At 44.8% G+C, this 19,601-nt stretch overlaps 1 protein-coding gene across 1 annotated transcript in view; it reads left to right on the plus strand.

Moving 5' to 3' along the window:
• The first annotated feature begins 17,056 nt into the window (after nt 1–17,056).
• URI1 (URI1 prefoldin like chaperone) overlaps nt 17,057–19,601 on the plus strand; it is a 42,771-nt gene continuing 40,226 nt past the window's right edge. Inside the window, exon 1 of the mRNA XM_082319756.1 lies at nt 17,057–17,260. Within this exon, the coding sequence (XP_082175882.1) occupies nt 17,189–17,260 (72 nt within the window). The 5' untranslated portion in view covers nt 17,057–17,188. The remainder of the gene's footprint in view (nt 17,261–19,601) is intronic.

The raw sequence follows: 19,601 nt of genomic DNA on the forward strand, positions 1-19,601 counted from the left end.
GGTGTTAGTCTTTACGGGCCTAATTTTTAGAAGTCTGAGTACTCCTAGCTTCCACTGAAGTGAATTGTGTTTCTTGATGGATCCATTATTCAGGGTTACTCGTAGCCCTCTGTCTAATATAATCTGTGAGCATGTCACTGTAATTTCCACTTGCAGTTGGAGGTTTTTATGTTTAATTACTGTTAACTGTTTTCTTCCGTTTTTATCCAATGGATAATCAAATAAGGCTTTTCTTTCCCTTTTTAGCTTTCTACTTGATCAATCAGAAGATGGCCTATAAAGTCAGAAGGGACTGCTTATGTCAGGAAAGCATGACGCTTTGCAGAGTTTCATTAATATAGATATGTTTAGTTGCTCACAAACAGGGTTATTGTGCTACAGTTAAGATATCCAGTGTAGAACTGTACAGCAGCAACTATGATCTCCTCTTCTGTCTTTCACCCCTCTCATGCTCAGATTATTAATAACAATATGAAAATATGAGGGACCAGCATGCAGATTCTGCTCCTTGTGGGATGCCTGCAGAATTAAGTGATCATTATAAATAGGAAGCAAAATTGGCATTTTATCTGTCTCCATACACTGTAATTAAGTAGCTGATTTCTTTCTGATGTGGCAGCAATAGTGGCTATAGAGAGAATGAGAAAGGGTAATGGTCTTCTCGATCAGTTCTGGGAGGCTGCCTTATGCAGAAAAATAAAGATAGAAAGTATGGGAAGCGTAGGTGACAAGGGAACAGAAGAGTCAATCGTAAGGACTAAAATAAGAGGTTTGATTTGCAGAGAGATTGAAAAGGATGGGATGTTGAAATGCTTGGGTGGAAGAAAAAAGGGTGGGATGGTCTGGATACCCAGAGCACTGGAGGCAGTGTGTCTGAGCCACAGGGAGGACAGTGCTGGAGGGGAGGAGAAAGGCCCTCAGATGCATGAGGAGCTCAGCCGGCTGTTTTGGAGTAGGTGTTTTTAATATTCTGGACTGGTTTTAACATAAAAATTCAAATGCAAAATTAAAGGAACAGACTTCTTGAAGAAAAGCAGGAAAATTTTCTTGGTAGTTGCTGAACAGTTACCAGAGAAACCACCATCCTGCCCATCTTACTAGCTCTGATGGTGATGCTTACAGGGAGCACACAGGCTGCTCTGTGTAGCAGTCCCACGCTTAGCCCAAGTGATGAGAGGCACCTCCTGTGACTGTTTTCTGCAGTGTGAAGACTGTCCTATGTTCCCTGCTAAAGTCCTGGCTGTTTTCCCTAGGGTATAATGGGGACTCGTAAGAGCATCTTTAAAAGTGGCTCTGCTAAGCATCTTAAATTGTGTACTTGGCTAATGTCATGTGTAGACGTACATGTTTCATGCTTGCTAATTCAGAGTGCTATTCATGCTGTGCACTGGATAATGTAAAATCCTGTAGAAAGTGTAATATGGGAGAATATAATTAAAACTATATGATGTGGCTGCACCAAGTAACCAAACTGAGGTCTCAAAGGAAACCTCAACTTTGCCAGTTTTTAACTTTCCATGCTTGATTTTTGTAGCACTATCATTTACTGTTGGTGTTTGTAACTAACTTTCTAAGCTTTTGAGATGGAGGAAATCCCCCCTCTCTTTCTTCCCAAGTTGTTCTGCATAGATAACGTGGGAGGAAAATGTATCAAGCAGGATCTGACAGCCTGAGAGAGGCAAGGCTGCTGCAGCTCCGTGCTCCCAGGTCCAACCAGCAGCGAGGCTGAAGATGTATTCCCAGTGTGTACTTGCATACACCACATAAATATATATATATACACACACACATACATACACATAGCTGGCAACGCAGATCAGACATGCATAGAGCGCTTGCACAAATGCAGGCACCACCAACAGCTTCATCCTGCTTTGCTCTCTGGCTAAGCAGGATGGAGGTCTGCCAGTGAGAAGGAGTGTGTGTGTATATATATGTAAACAAGGTGCAACCCTGCAGCAGCTGTGCTCAGACACCCCATCTGTCCTGTAGCTCCCTTCCTTGGGAGCCCTTAGTTTGGGCTCCCACCTGCCATCCTGCCCCTGTGTCCCTCTGGGCTTGTGACGGACTGATGGCCCCAAGGAGTTGCCCTTGCAAAGAGGGAGGCTAGGCACCCTTGCTGAGTAAGAGAGGAGGCGTTGAGGGCTGTCAGCTGCTGCTGCGCTCAGCTCGTGGGGCTGGCCAGGGGCCTCACGCCTGCCCTCTGGGGTTCTCCCTTCCACTCCCTGGAGTGGATGGCATCTCCTCTGTTCCCCCAAACCCTTCAGTGGGTCCTACCTGGCCGCTTTGCTCCCCGAGTCCTCCAGGACCTGCTGTGGGATGGAGCAAAGATGGTCCGAGGCCTTCTCCAAGAAGTCCCTGCAGAGGCTGGGGGAGGAATAAGGATGTGCATGGATTATCCCGCTCGAACTTAGACAACTGGCAGCCATATGTGTAAGCAAACAAAGTTTTACTACTTCTCTCTAAAAGAGATCGTTTTAAAAGCTTTATTTTCTTGCCAGTTGGCTAAGAAGCGAGCAAGGAACAATAGATTCAAGCTGAAATAATTTGCATTTATGATGAAGACAAGGAATATCTACCTTGCATTTTCCTAAAAAAGAAAAATTAAACCCCATTTTTAATTAACTGATAAACTATTAATCAAATTTTTGCAATGTTAGGTGACACATTATTCATTTAGATAGAATGACTGTGAACTTAAACTAATCAAATCTGATTTGCCCACATATGCTTGATTGAAATACATTTTAACTAGCATATACAAAGAGAAAATCTTGGATTTCTTACCTAATCTTCAGAGTATACTGCTGAGTTAATAAGGGCAGTTTTTTTTAAATGAGACCACCATTTCTTAATCTGCATATCAAAATCAAGAGCAACTTAATTGCAAAACACATATTCCTGAAATCTAATCATTATACTGCTTTAGGGTATTTTATTGAAGCATGTTAAATTATGGACAGAATATTAATGATGAAGCTAATCAAACCCAATTAGTCACTTCTAACAATAGTCACATAAATATACAAGTCAGGTACTAAAGTACTGTAGGTATGGTTTTAAGTTTTTTAATATAAAATTTATGTGGTATATATGAATTATATACTCGTTATTTTTAATCTAAAAATCTAGGACAAGTCATTTCAAAGAAAACGCGATATGCCAGAAGACAATGGGACTTGTCCCTTAGCATTAGAACTGACACTCCTGATTTTTGAATACATAAACACCGCTCCGATGTGAGGTTGATGGGCACATGGTTAATAGGACAGAAGGCTGGATCTGCCCAGGCTCCCAAACGTGGGAAGACGGACGTGCACGCGCCGTTTTCTCTCCCGCTTGCATTGTGATTACCATGACCGCACAAACTAGTCGTCTGCGTGAGCAGTCTAGTCTCACACTGCAAGGTACAAGATTTGCATATGCTGCTATAATAATTGTAGTATATAATAATTGCAGATGTATTGTGTCTGCATTAAAAATCAGCATCTTCCTTTAAGCTCAGATAGAGTATCTCGTAGAGATTTAGGCGTAATGCTTATCTTCATGCTGATTCCATTTGAATACTTTGATATTGATATTTTGGGTGGCTTTCAGCTTGTTTCAGCTTCCTACTTGATAATTATGGGAGGGCAGCTGTCATCTTACTTTAGGTCTATCTACTCTATCAGAAAAACCCACACAATGCAGGGGTCACAGATGACCTTCTACTGATGTGTCTTTTGAAAGATGATGTGTTTTGAAAATCCTTTTAAATTGCAACTCTTAGTTTCCATAATTATTCAGGTCACATAAAAGAATGACTTAGCGTATTTATAACCCCTTTTTGCACTTTCAGATTTAAGGACATGTATTTTCTAATTTGTAATCATTTAATTTTAAAAAGGGGTATCCATAAATAATAGGTATGGTTTTAGTGCCAGACAGGGAAGCCCTGACAGGATTTGCGATGCCGTCGGTGCCAGCGGTTGTGCTGTGTGTCAGGGAACTGAGCAGCATTTTCCTCCTACAAGCCATGATTACCGGTGGCTCAGTCACGTCACTGCTGCATGGCCCTGTGCAGGGCTGTCATGGGCCAGGTGTGAGGGCTAGTGAGGACACTGGGTGCTGGGGAAAAAAGACTGGGAAGCCTCCCCCTGCTAGATTTCAGGGAAATGGGTATCGGGTGATGAGCAGGGAGAGCTGTTGTCACAGGTGGCAAAGTGGGAAGGGAGGCGGGAAGGGGGGAGAATGCCTTTTGTATGGAGCTGTCAGGTATAGCACAAGGGGCTGGAGCCCCAAAAGGGCACCAGCGAGGGCAGGGTGTGGATTTGGATAACCACCACATGGCTCTGCGGTAGCGAGGGGCTGTCCAGGAGCGGGTCCGTGGGGCTGCACCTGCCCCAGCAGCGGCTGGCTCCCGGAGGGGTGGCCGAGGCACGGCTCTCAGGGGGTGCTGCATGTGCTGCTGAGGGTGCAGCTCGCTTTTCCACACTGATTCCTTCTCTAATAACAGGATCATATGCAGGTGCTTGTGCTAGTCACCAACCGAACCACGCTGGCTCTTACGTTCAGAAAATAGCTCCATATCAGAGAACCAGGCAATCCCTCCAGAAGATGCTGGGGGCGGGGGAGCAGCCCCTGTCCGCCAACGACCATGTTGGCAACAATCACGGCAAGCCCTTGCAAACAGTCTGTAATGACTTTGGGATCTCCAAAGGGTTTTCTCAAATCAGTGTAAGATTAGTTGAAATCCACTTCTATGAAAAGAAAATACTTCAGTGAAACAAAAGCTGCTGTTAGAAGTAGCACTAGAGCTTTAGATTTAGACAAGATATAAATTTCTACCTACTGTGCAATCCCAAATTGGTTTGTCATAAATGGTGCTCATGTCCACATAAACAGGCTGAGAGACCAAGGGCTGTCTGAACTGATACATGCTTACATACTTTTTAATGTGAGTATATGGCTTTTTCCAAAAGGAATCAAAAGCTTCTGGCAAGTTTGAAAAGGGAGATGACTGATACTGTATTGTAAGTAGTCGAATTAAGACTTCCTCTACTCCTTCATAAACTCTTCTGGAAACCTGCCTGTGCTCTAAAAGCCACAGGCTATTTTATTCTATATTTCATTATAAAAAGATTGAGAAGTGACTCAATTATAATGTATAAGCACCTTTATGGGAAGAAAATAGAGGGTACTAGAGAACTCTCTCACCTAGCAGGGAAATGTGTCAGAAGAACCAATGTCTCGAAACTGAAGTTCAAATCGGAAATAAAGCAGCGGTTTCAAAGTACCTGCTGGAACTCTGCTGGGATTCGCAATGGGTTTTACCTCTGTTGGTGTCTTCAGACCATCAGAAGATGTCTCTGAATGATATTCTCTAGTTATGTAGAAGCTATTAATGTATAAGTATTAAGCTCAATGCAAGGATATTTTGGTGGTCTAGTAGCTTTTGTTGTGTAAGTTGTGATAGATGATCTAATAGTCCTTTCTTGCCCTAACATCTCCAGATTTATGTTTTGTACTTCCTTGTCCATGGCAGTTGAACTTGAACAAATATTTGGTGCTGTGTTGTGAATGCAAGAGGAAACTACTGGTTCCTTGATTATTCTAGGGTTTCAGATGCATAACAATGCATAACAAAGCATTGTCCCCACCAAAAGAACACTTGCAATTAAGGAATTTAGCATTTATTTCCTCTCATTCCCAAATAATATCTGGTTGCTCCTATTATTGCTACATTAAGAGTTAATTTTCTCAAAAGTCTGAATTTGTGCAGTGCTACAAATGCACTCTGCAGCTGTGTGTGTTCAGGGGTGGCTGCCTTCAGCCTTGCCTTTGCAACAGGGATAGTGACTGCCTGTGCGATCCCTTGGACAAGGTCATGTCTGTCTTGCGCAGACAGCCAAATGTCTGTAGGTACTGAAGATCTGCCTTGGTGGGATGGAGCAAATCAGATCATAGTGTACAGCAATTTGGGGGAAGATCCACTTCAACCATAGCTTACTATAGTGTTCTAGAAGAGTAAAATGGGACAGTGCTAACTAGTTAAAGCTTCTTAGCTGGGTGGTTATCACATCATGCCTATACTGAAAATAAACAGATCCTCTGCTGTAGCTAAACTACTTCAGCATGGCTGGAGTACAGCTCTACGCCTGTTGTGTGACTTTGGACCCCGCAAGCTGCATATAGTGTTATTTGAATTCATCAGTGTTTCAAAAGAACATTAAAATTTAACAAGTACATTTAACTAAAAAAAAAATCTATATCTAAATAGCATGGAGGTAGTGATAAAAAGGAGGTAATGCAGGCTAAGATATTGCATTAACTTCCCTGTGAATGGACCTTTCAGACAGCGCGGAGCCAGGTTAAAGTCACTGAACTAATGCCAGTTTCTTTACTCGGAGCCCGTGGAGCCTGTGCCTCGGCTTAGAGGGGCGTCACAGCCTCCTCTTTGGCTTTAACATGATTTTTTTTTTTTCCACAAATAAGGTTAAAAAACCCAAAAAACCACAACCCCAAACCCCCACTTTCTAGGCTATTGAATTGTTTGCTAGTACTACAATGGTATTTTGCTACTAGAATAATCTTTCTGGAAAGTTTTTTTTGCTGCCCAACAGGTCCATTGAACCTGGGCAAGAGCATGACCAACCCATGTATTACTCCAACTTTATCAGTGCCTTTAAGGTTAGTTTCTGTCTCTGTAATAAGTGAATTTTTTGTATCTTAGGTGGTGTACAAGTTCTGAAATATTAGAAAAATATTAACTCCATGTATCTTTGCATGATTGCCTAAAAGTGTCTTCTGCAACGAGAATTGCTACTGTCTTCCCACCTCATGCTCAAACACCTCCAATGGGCTGAAGGAACAAAGCCTAGATCCCTTGAATTCTTTTAATCAAGGATGAAATTAAAGTGCTTACACAATATTGTAGAGTACTCTGCAAATACTGAGTCACCACAGTGAGTTGTCAGTTCTCCTATAAAAATTACTGAAAATCATTATTGTGATTTATTTCCCTGGCAGTTTATCTAAAAATAAAAATCGGACCCAGATTTCCTCAAAGCCTCCACTTCTCAGCTGTTTAAAAACTGAAAGTTAATAGCGAAAGCTGCTGCTTGACAGTTTTAAATCCCTTCTCCTATGTGAGCCAGGGGTATGCAGCATTAGCGGTTCCTGTGGTGTGTGGGAGCGGGTGAGAGCTCTGAGCGTGGGCATCTGCATGGACCGTTCCCACCTAGCAGTTCTATATTGCTGTGTTTCCACATGCCTTTCATCTCAGAAGAGCACTGCAGAATTGCAGGTGAGGTATCATGGAGCAACTCCTCTTCTGTAAGAGTCTCCTACTTGGCTTCTGGATGATAGCAAGGTTAATTAGGAGGGCTGGCTATAAAGAAGGGCTGGAGAGGGGTTGTTGCTGCTTGGTGTGCTGCTGTTTACAGCTGTGCGATGAATGACCCATCCTCCTTCTGACAGCAGGGAATCGGCAGATGTTTGCACCCAAGTTTCCAAGCTATACAGGTCAGGGCAGACCAGTGGGCTACCAAGATTTGTGTGCACTCTCTTTTTGGGGACACATGGGTTAAAGCAGAGACTCGGAATAAAAGCCTGACTCTACTGAAATGAGTGGCAAAACTCCCATTCACTCTGGATTGTCAAAGTGATGTGTAGAGCCCCCTACGATTTGTGTTCTGTTAATAATTATTACTTCTACATAAAAGTAAACTTCTATATTTAAAACTTATAACTTGGCAACCACAAAATGCACATGTCTATAATGAATAACTGTGTGAGCCTATTACTCCAAGTCTCCTCCATTCTCATCCCTTCCTATGTTTTACCTGCTATTCATCTGCCTAAATTTTAGACTGTAAGGTCTTCTGGGTAGAGCCCATTTTTTCTGCTGGCAGAGCAAAGCACCTCTGTGGTTCTGTGTTAAATAAGGCAAGTATTTTAAATCTGGGGAAACAAATGTTCATGCGTTTGACAACTTCAGAATATGAATGCAAGTGATCAGGCATGCGTGTCTAGAGATGTGCTTTCTACATACACATATTGTTTCCTTTTAAAGACATCTGCATCTACTGAATTCAGTCCAGAATTTGGCCTAGAAGTTTACTGTTATTATACCTCAATCCAGCAAAGCGTGACTGTAGGGAGACTTAAAATTAAGCATACATGTAAGTGCTTTGTTGGATGGAGGCCTTTAAGAATTTGTGCATTTGTGCTCTTGTAATTTTAAAATGAAACATATTATTGAAAGTCTTCAGTTCCTTATTCTGTCATTTCCTCACTTATTTTGATTTATTATATATAAATACACGTGTCCTAAATTCTAGATGCTTTAAACAAAAAAATTCAAAATACATTGAAATCAAATAGTAAAAACAGTATCTGCTCTTCACTGAACTACAATAATATTATCTCTGTTCATCAGCATCACTTTTATACATAAACAGCAGCTCCCCTATCAGGGCCCTCTCATGTCAAAAACTTGTTTTAGAAGAGAGCCTGGCTATTTTTAGCCAAGAGCAAACATGTCTGCCCCAAATTTGTTTTTTTTTCATGCAGAAACAGCCCTACCTAGTTTGCTTCCTCAGGTTGGTAAATGTTGCTGCATCTGCCCTTCATTGAGCTACCCCCACTGATCAAAAATCTTGTTGAGCGGGTGTTCAGAAGTGCTGTCCTTCCAGCCCTGCCACCATGGGTGATGATGTTTTGGCTGTTGGTTGGGCTTTCCTGTGGGCTAGCTATCATTTTCCATGCAAATTTTAAACCAGGGAGATGCCAGCTCAAGAATGTCTGCTAGCTGTTGCTGTAGCAGAGTGGGCCAGATTTGCATGGTACTTCAAAACAGAAATGAGCTAGGATGGCCAGGCAGCAACTTGCTTGCGATGTAATGCAATAATGCATGTAAACAGACATAGATTAAAGCTCATCTTGTAAATTGATATGGTGCCCAGTTCAGGTTGATTAAAATAGTTTGAATGTCTCCACAACTATTAGTCAACTAGATCACTTACATTTGATATGCTGAAGGATGTGGAAATAGCTATTTATCTTTTGCATAGAAGGAGTCTAATTAATCCTAATTTGTTGTGTTGTATGAAATCGTATCTATTTGTACGTGTACCCTGAAAACACAGATGGCATCTTTGGAACCATTTTCCTCTTTGGGGCCCATGACTGCTAGCCTAAATAGCTAGGGTCATCTCACTGAGATTCACTCAAATATTTGTAGCTTACATCATTCCACAAAAAATATGCACTTAGTCTTTCATTCTTCTTTTTCTAAATAATGATGATAAACATCTAGTGGAAATCTTCAGGGGTCAGAAAATACAAAGCTAACTGACTTTGTTACACTTTCTTTTCTAAAGATGCTGTGTGAATTCAACAGTGGTAAAGAGCGCTGCATTTACACCGCTGAGCCTAGAGACCTCCGTTTTAAGTGCCACCTGCAGTGGTGGTTTATGAGATGAGGCTTGCTCTCCTAGAAGTTATAATGAGACCACCCAGCCCCACTTACATATGCCATGGATTAGAATTCAGATGGTAATGATTTCTCACTATTACCAAGGCCAGATTTGATCTGGTGACGCAAAAGAGAGTTCAAATTGTGCTACAAGTCTCCTCAGCCCAGATCCTCCAGAGAAACTTTCTTATGCAAGTCATCTGAATTTTTCTCCCTTGAGGAGAGTCTGTGATCATGTAAGTACTTCCACTGAAGCCACGAGGACTGTCTCAGTAATTGGGATTACATGTTTAAGAAAGGGCATGCAGGAGTGAATCGTAATGCTTTTGGTTTTGTAGCAGTGTAAGTAGAGGACAGTGGTTTCTGGCTTCCTTCAGTTTGTCATAGTCTTATCCCAGTTGTTTTCTTAGTAAAGATCAATGTAATGCTCAATAACATTTGGAATTTTACTGAGAGGAATTAAACAAAACTGGTAGGATATCAGGAAAGCAAAGATGTTTTTAGCAACAAAATGCTGTATTATAGAATAGAATAAATATCAAGAAACAAAACAAAAGGTGAAATGAAAGGCAAGTTGGATGATAAGAAAGCAGGTTTAAGCTTGTCAGGGAAATGCCCTATTTTCATATGTCTACATTTGTTAAAGTGTATAAATAAGTACATGTAAATATATGTAAATAGTTCCCTGAAGTGAGTAAGAAATTACAATTAAAAGGATAGACAAAGTTATTAATTGAAAGTAATGATAAACCCAACCTTTGTAGTTACAAGCTTTACTTCAGCCCCAGAAAGGTAAAAAGTCTGGGAAGCAATCTGAGGCTACGATGCTGGCTTGCTGCAGCGTAGAGGAAAATCCACTTATTCAGGAGAAATGCCACTTTATCACTTTGAAACAAGGCAGTGTGAAATACCCAATTAGCAGGCACACATCCTTTTGGGCCTTCAAATTGGAAACCAAAGGAACAGCTTTCTGAGAGTTTAACAGTGTCAAACTGGCCGTCTCTGCTACAGCAAAAAATAATGGTGTATAACCTGCTCTTGATCAATAATTAGCAGAAAAATGTACCTAATAACAGTATTTAACAAGGCCACTTCTGGTTGAGAATTCTTCGTGGGTCTGGTCTAGGTGCCTGGACATGATGCACAACCTGTATTAAATACACTGTCATGGGCCGAAGTCTGATAGCCTTATTTTAGCTTGCAAAAGTGAAATGGAGACCTTCACACAAATTTTATGTGCTACCAGCTTTGGTTTCTGTGTGCAGACTGTGTGTGTGTGATTGCTGGTTCCTATGCTGAAGACAGTTTGTGTCCAAATACTAGAAAAGAAGTCGTGCCTTTGCAGCGGGGAAAACCTCTAAATCTGCTCCCTGGGTCTGTGTAAGGACTGCTCTAGCTCTGCCACCCTCATCATCACCTTAGCAAATGAGTACAGGAGCGTAAACAGTCTGGGAGAAAGACATCCTTAATGTCACAATCTTTTCTTTAATGGAAATGTGAATTAGATACTGCCTGTTTAACAAGCTAAAAGAACAAATTTCATAGTATCCCTCATAAAAACCTCAGAGCTTGATTCTCCTTTCACTAATGCAGGTATAAATCACCACTGAAGTCAACAGAGTTATACCAGCTTTAATCCTGGTACGTATGAGAGGAGATTGAGGCCCTTAAGGTATTCAGCTATCTAGGCTATCTTTACTAATATGCTGCCATGATCAGAAAGCTCTCCTCCTTTACAGAGAAGAGATGAGGGGAAAAAGCCAAGTGACACTAATCTTTTCTGAGTCAGGCTTTCCTCTTGGGTGTGACTACATGCAGAAAAGCTGGGATTTCCAGGTGATACTAATCAAAGATGGCAGAAGCAACTACAAAGCATACAAATAAAGCATCCAAGTTTCATGTATTAAACCAACCAGGACAGTGCTTACGGTATAAAACCTAGGATACAGTCAGCTGTGTTGCTGCAAGGGGCCTGGAGCTTTATTGCATGACAGTAGCATAAAAATAAATTGTTATTATTATTAGCAAACACATAATGGCCGCACCTCGAGTATTGTGTTCAGTTTTGGGCCCCTCACTACAAGAAGGACATGGAGGGGCTGGAGCGTGTCCAGAGAAGGGCAACGAAGCTGGTGAAGGCTCTAGAGCACAAGTCTTATGAGGAGCGGCTGAGGGAGCTGGGGTGGTTCAGTCTGGAGAAGAGGAGGCTGAGGGGAGACCTTATTGCTCTCTACAACTACCTGAAAGGAGGTTGTAGCGAGGTGGGGGTCGGTGTCTTCTCCCTAGTAACAAGTGATAGGACGAGAGAGAAACAGCTTCAAGCTGCGCCAGGGGAAGTTTAGGTTGGCTGTTAGGAAAAACTTCTTCACCGAAAAGGCAGTCAGGCATTGGACCAGGCTGCCCAGGGAAGTGGTTGAGTCTCCCTCCCTGGAGGTATTTAAAAGACGGGTAGACGTGGTGCTTGAGGACATGGTTTATTGATGGACTTGGCAGTGCTAGGTTAATGGTTGGACTCGATGATCTTAAGGGTCTTTTCCAACCTTAACGATTCTATGATTCCAAGATTAAAACATAATGCGCACTAATAGTTGATTATATTGCCTTCCAAAGATACGGTGTATTTTACATAGATGTCTTTTGGATCCGGAAATAGAATTTCAATAGATGGTCCCACTAGAAAGCTTATAGTTTGTCCCAGCTTTTCTTACATAGCTGCTCCCAGAAATGTGTGGTAATGTGTATATGTGTGTGCACATGTATGGGTTATTTCTGACTATTTTCTGTATCTTGACTGAGTCCAACATGCAAATTCAGGCCCCTCTTCATCACTACCAATGTAGAAACACAACATACTGTATTGATGGACTTTAAGGTCCAGTAGCTTTAACCTTAATATAACAGAAAATCAGGCCCCTTGCTCTCCCTGCAGAGGAGAAACAAATGAACATCAACCTGCTTAATACATGATCCTGCCGAAAAACTGAACATGAGGGCGCATCAGTTTGATGGTTCTCAGGTATCACAGTGTTAAATGTGGGATAGTTGTGTGGATGGATGGCAAGGGAGAGGATAAGTTGGTGACACTGAGCAAATAAATACTTGGGTGTCACCTAGTGCCCCTAAAACTACATTTTAAGCATGAGTTAATGTCTTTAAGTATGTAACTGGAAAATGAGTAGTATGTTGGTGTCATCCCTGAAGCCCCTTATCTTTCTCTAATAAGAAAAGGCAGGAGAGAGGAATGTGCTAACGTCAGTATCATGCTGATGTTTTGGACCAACAACCATTTAAAAACCTTACTCGTTCTAAGCCCGGACGACGAAAGGTATCTAGTAGTTTGACTCCATTGTCATCATCCAAACACAAAAAATACTGGCTATGACAGACTGATCAGACTGAAGGAGACGCAGGCTTTGACCATGGTTCTGCACGCATTGCATAGCTTCACTCCTCTAAGTAGTTCCACTGAGCCCAGAGGGACTGGGTGTCCTTCCATATTTACTGATGGACGGAGACTCATGGCCATAATTTTTTGCAAGAGGAAGCTCTAAAAGGACACATCTGCATCTTAAGAATATTCATTAGAAAAGTGAATAGTGGTCTTGTTCAGAATAAAACTTCTGGATAGGAAAAAAATTCAACTATTGCTGGTGGAGTGGAGACAGTTATTTTTAAATATTTGCTGGTGCACTTCTCCTGGCAAGTCACAGCAACAAGGAACGGCTTTTAATCTTCAAAAGGAATTTAAGCGAGTCGCTAAAAGTTCAAAATGAGCATGCACAGTGAGTGTTACAGCCAGAATGATGTAAAATTCTAGGACGGACCTGGTCTTACGGCATTTTGATTATGAGTTAACTTTAACATGAGGATACTGGTTTTGTTTGTTTGTTTGTTTTTGGTTTGTGTTTTGTTTTTTTTTTTTCCCTTCCCCAACTGCAGCAATACCTTTCATAAACTGTCCGTTAGAATTAGTGCTATGCCTGGATTCAAGTCTTGTAGTCAGCCACGTAGAAGGCAGGTTGTCTACAACCACAGTGACATACTATGCTGTAACAGTTGTGGTGGGGGGAAAAAAAACCAAAACCACCTGAAAACATTTAGTTCAGAGACAGATCCAAGAAAAAACCCAACAGTTCTAGCATGTCCATTTCATGCCAGAAGACTGAGTATGAATTTTTCCTAAAGCAGAGCAGGGAGTCTGGTGTTGGCCCAGAGAGTTCATTCACTATTCACGTTATCAGACTGTCTCCATATGCTGACAACAGAGGTGGTCTTCGTAGGTCGCATCTTGTTTTCCAAAGACGCATTTGTCTTGCAGGAGGTCTGTCTCAGGGTAACTTACTCTCCAACTTGATAACGATGAGCTCCTTTTTGTCACTTTTCCCTGGTAGCCATTTTCCAGCCAATCTAAACACAGCTGTTGCTCTTTGCGTAGCTCTGCACGTACGTGCACGCACGCGTGAGCTCCAAGACTGACCTGGTTCTTAACCCTCTTGTCATCGTCCATGACTTTTTGTTGCAATCCATGTTTTTAGACCTAAGCTTCTGGTCTCGCAAAACAGAGGTGTCGTGGTTTCACCTTTGTTTCTCTCAGCAGAAAGCCTGGCTGGGGCATTTTCCCCCATCTGTCTCCTTTTTTTTATCCTCTCCTTGTTTTCCTCTTCTGTTGTGCTCGCCCTATTTGCAGAGTGGTGGTGAACGACATTTAAGGAGTACGGGGGAAGGCACAGACTTCTTTGCCAAGAAGAATGTCTTTTGGCCCAGAGCCCTGGTGTGAGGTTCTCTGCTGCAAACTTAACTTGACCTCTCCAAAACTTTGCTTCTAATTCTCTGCTCTCACAGGTAGAGCTGACCCGTTTATACCAAAACCAAAAATATGATGCTGATTTCTCATTCTCAAAAGCTCATCCAATCTAGCCAGCTCGGGTTCTGGAAGGAGCTCTGCCAGCAGCCACATCTTTAGCTACAGTATAGGCATACCTGCTGACTGCTAAGCCATCCACTTGCAAGAGAACATGTAAGCTTTGCTTATTTGCCTTTCTCTCCATTACAGAGAGTCCTCCAGAGTTTTCCCCATGGTTTTATGAAAATCATCTGGTAGGGCATCTAAAAGATTTTATGTAGTAAACAAGTAAACAAAAGCCTGCAGCTTAGAAGGCCAAATTTCAATTTGATTTATTTTATATTCCATAGAGTTTCACTGGTGACAATGGTTTTGTACAGGTTATAAGTGCAAAAGAATGTGACCCAGAGAGAGGCTTCGTGCTCCTCTTTGGCAAATGCTGTCTCCCATCTGTTTGTCACTATTAGAACATTTCTTCATTGGCAAATGAAAAACAAAATGTATGAAAAGATCCAGTAAACTATTCCATACTATCATCAGTACAACCAAATGCATACAGTCATTACTCTGATAATGATGTAGCCTCTTGTTTTGGCCAACTGTCAGAAGTCTTCAACGCAATACATTTAGTGACTAAATGATGTACTAGTGGCATGCGAAATGGCGGAGTCGTTGGAACAGGAAACAAGAGAAACGATTGCATGCCTTTACATTCTACTTAGAAAATAGTGTCTTGTGTTATAAAATTCCTACTTTGTGGCTCCTCTTGTTAGTTGAGTGCTTTTTTGTTTTGTCAGGCAAAAAATAAAATCTTTAAGATACATATCTTTATGTTGTGCATCTGGGCTGTCCTCCAATTGAGCTGAAATGAAATGGGGTCAAACTAGAGCATTTAAAAATGACCTGTATTTGTAGTACCTCCTCTGACAGCTCTGTCAACTGGAGAAAAATTTAGAAGAGGTTCTAAGCAGGCTGAAAGGGAGTTACTTGCTATGAGCATTGAGAAGGATCACAAGATTTGTACAACCTATTTAAACTTGAGATATTATTCTGCCGGTGAGCTGCCTTCTGGTGACTATATAGACATCTCTTGTCCATTCAGAGGATCCAGAATCCCTCGTTGACAAATACGTGCCAGAGATTTCAGCTAACTTTCAATTATTCTTGAAGATTATGGATGTAGTTATTTCATAAACCAAACTACCCAGCTGCAGTTGCAAATTTTTATTTGCAATATTGGAAGCTGTATTAAAGTCTGGCTAAAAGCTAACTTCCAGCTTGAGTAACCATGCTTTGAAAATTGCTTCTAAATTCCTCATCTGTAGAGCTTTAACAAGCTCTTTAAGGGGGATGGGAACCTAGATTTAGAAAAGTGCACAGCACATATTATGTCATGTGTATAATAAACAGTTGTTTTGTGGTGTATACAGGGTTAGTTCTCTATGGAAAGGAAGTGTTGTTTATTTTGCAGGAGAAGGAAACCCCTGATCTAAAGGTAGGGAAGATGCACCTTTGTATCTCCATCTTATGACATGTCTGCCGGTGCCTGTGGGGAAGACAATATAAGCCCCTCTGCTCCGCTGGCAAATATATATGCTGGGTGTTCATAAACCCCTATTCACTCAAGGGGAAGGTGCAGCAGTAAACACAAGGTCTACCTATAACTGAACCCACCTATGTGGTGTTTAATGCGTGGAAGTTAAAATACACCTGCTGGAGTTGCAGCAGCCATCAAGCACCACGTGAAGTTACTCAGGCCTTCAGCAGCGCCGTGATCCAGCATGCTGTTAAAGTACAGCTCCATTCCATTACCAACATGTTACTTTGGACGTGTCTAATGCCGTTCACAAAATCAGCTAATGAATTTACTGCACCTCAGTTACTCTGTGGTACTCCAAGAGCGGCTGTCTGCCGCTCGCTTCCCATGCGGTAACTTCTCGGTGTAGGCAAGCCCGAGTGCTGCTCCAAGTGATTTCAGTCAATGTATTTTGTAATCCTTCAGGTCACGGCAGCCTACTGTTTATCTGCTGTCAGACGTCCCGACAATGTAAACTCTACAGAGCAGGCATGCGGTTGCTGCGACATCACCTCCCTGTTACCAAAGCCACACAGTTCTGTCTTTGCGCCTATCTCGGATGGTTGCAGGCCGAGCAAAACGCCTCACAGATGGTGGTTCGGTTGTCTGAAGCTCAGGCCTGCGCTCCGAGCAAGTGCAGGGCCGAGGGCGCCGGTGGCGGGGGGAGCAGGGAGACCGAGCGGCGCCGGGCCCGGGTGCCTGGGCGGGCCGCGGCCCCGGCCGTGCCCTGCGGGAGGCCGCCGATCGCCCCCGGGGGTCGCCCGACCCCGCCGCGGGGGCCGGGAGGCAGCGGCCGTGCCCCCCGCCCCCAGCCCGCCGCGGCGGCGCGGGGAGGTCGGGGCCGGCGGCGCGGCGCCGGGCCGGGCAGGGGGTGGGGAGCGCCCGCCTCTCGCGGCTCGCAGCCGGGTGCCTCCCGCGGGCGCGGCGGGCCGCCTGGCGGGCTGGCTGGCTGGCGGGCTGGCTGGCTACCCAGAGTGCAGCAGGCAGGCGGCGGCAGGCGGCGGCCGGCACCGAGCTGCCGGCGCTCTCCCGGCCCGCCGGCGCAGCGGGAGCCGGGCCCAGGCGGCGGCGCGGCCCAGAATGCGAGTGTGAGATGCTTCCCCCGGCAGCGGCGCCCCGGGCCCAGGCGGCGGCGGCCCCCGCGTGGATGCGGCTCTGGAGCCGGCGCTTCGCCCTCCACAAACATTTCTATAGGACTCATTCGCCCTGCTGAGGAGATCGGCCCGGCCCGGCCGCCTCTCCCCCTCGCCGCCCCCTCCGCGCGGCGGAGCGGCTCCCTCAGAGACTGCCGGCCCGGCCCGGCCCGGCGGGCATGGAGGCCCCCGGCGGCGCCTCGCCGCTCAGCCCCGCGCTGGTGGGCCGCCTCCGCCAGGAGCACGAAAAGGTAAAGGCCAAGGCGGCCGGGCCGGGCCGCAGCGTGAGGCGGGGGGCGCGGGCGGGGGGCTCGGGGCGGCCGGGCCGCGGGGGGGGGGGGGGTGTCCCGGGGGCGGGGGGGGGTGCGGGGAGCCCCCCCGGGATGGCGGCCCCCGGGCGGCACGCGCCGGGGCCTGCGTGCGGCGGGCGGGCACGTGACGGCGCTGACGTCACGGGTGGCGGTTCGAGGCGGGCGGCGGCCGGGGCCGGGGGGGACCCGGAGCACCCCCGGGGCCGGGCCGGGCCGGCGCTGCCCCGCCGGCGCCGCTACGAGACCGCCCCCTCCACGGGGAGCGAGGGCGGCGGGAGGCGGGCGGGCGGTGGCGCGGAGCGGAGCGCCGTCAGCGGGTTGGCAGCGGCGGTGTCGCCGAAGGGCCCGTTACAACGACGCGCGTCAGGCCGCGGAGCGGGAGTCGGCGGGGGGGAAAGGCCGGGCGAGCGCCGGGGAGGCCGCGGGCCTGCCCTCGCACACCCTGCGCCCTGCTGTCGGCGTGCCCGCCCTGGCACGCCGTGGGGACCGTTACCGTTGTGCGAGCGCGAAGCCTGCGTACGCAGCTCGCTCTTACGCGCGTCTTTCACCCTCCTCCCGCTGCTCTGCGGTGCTGCCCGTCGCAGGGCCCGTCACACACCTTCTGACACGCGGGCCTGCAGGCAGGCCCCGTGCTAGGCCCGGCGGGTGTCTCCGAACTGCGTCATCTCACGGGCTAGCTTGAAGAGCGGGTGTACCAAAAACTAATTGTTCATGACTTGCCTTAAAAAACATGGATTGGGTTTGGAATGGGTTTGAAAGAGCCAAAGTCCTCTGCAGAAATGATGCCTGAGAATTGGGAGGCTGGTTCCGCGTGCGGCCACAGTACAAAACTCGAGATAGCTTTTCCTGCAGCTCACACTCATGATCTAAGGCGAGCGGGCCCTGCTAATTTAACAAGCGTGACTTCGGGCTCGTAGGTCCCAGCCTTCCAGTGAGCTCGGTGTGGGTGCGGGAGTTGCTGCGGAACTCCTCGTCATGCCAGTGTATTACTGGCACAAGTACGTTTGCCCACAGTCTGCACACCTTTCAATTTTTCTGCTCATTTTTGTCATACGATTGAAATTTTTTAAAGCTGCTTCTAAGATGCACATTAGAGCTCCTCAGTTATAACAGAGGACTTTACCTTCAGCGTGTATTGCTTTCTCACGCACTCATTTAGTTAAGAGTAAGAAAACTGAATAAATGCGCCTTGTCTGGAATACTCCGTGCACAAATGTGTCTGCTCTTGAACAGCACGCTAGATCATTACTAAAAGATCTACATAACCCACTGACCATTAATGTGGATGAACAGCAAGAGGATCTGCTGGTGTACTCTGCGTCGTCCATTCTTCACAGAGAGTAACCATTATACCGATAATTGGTGATAGTCACCCGTCTGCTGTGTAAGCGGATGTCTGTCGTAACTATGTAGAATTATTCCCAGTTCATGGTAAGACCCCTCTGTAAGCAAGTTTAAGAGTCTCCTTAAACAGATCTGCTCCAGTGGAAAAAGAGGCCCAGGAGACCATTAATTAAGCCTCTGTTAGGCTGATGTACCAAAATTATATTTTATCATAGGGAAACTTTACATAATTTCTGCAAATTGGCTAAAAAAAATTGAGCGCTTCAGCTTCAATATGAAATTATACTAAACTACATATCTTGGTTACAATGGAGTGTCATGATGAAGATATAGTAGACTTCCCCTCTATGCAATGAATATATATAATTGGATTACAACCGTGTTTTCAGTTACAAAAATACTGTATTTTAAGATGGAGAAGGTCTTTTCATTCCGGCTGCCTCTTTTCAGAGATTCGTATTTTTCTCACAAAATTACTGAAGTTGAAGGCTCATGTTTTGGTCTTAGCACAAAGATGAGAGAGAATTAGTTATCCAGTACTTTGGTAAAGTAATAATTGTAGTATGAGCATCATAACAAATAGTAAATTTATTTAGCCAGAACTATATGTATACTGGCATTTAAGCAGGCGCGTATATTTCTTTCAATTACTGTGATGTTGTGCTGTCCCAGTGATGCTTGGTTAAGTACGAAGAAACCTATTTATTCCCATTTGTCTGAAGGCAACCTTTAGCGTAATAGTGAAATACAGCATTATCTATCTGCAGAATTAAAGATAATATTTGAATCACAGTTGATTATTTTAACATTCAGGCCATTGTACGAGCCTGGTTCAGCTACGACTTTGAGCTTTTAAGTGCTAAAGAGCTGCTCTGGAGAACATGTGAACTGAGGTTTCCTTCCTGTTTAAAAATATTAAAAGAACAGGATGTTCATG

Source organism: Platalea leucorodia, assembly GCF_965183815.1.
Source record: "Platalea leucorodia genome assembly, chromosome: 8".
In the NCBI taxonomy this organism is placed as follows: domain Eukaryota; kingdom Metazoa; phylum Chordata; class Aves; order Pelecaniformes; family Threskiornithidae; genus Platalea; species Platalea leucorodia.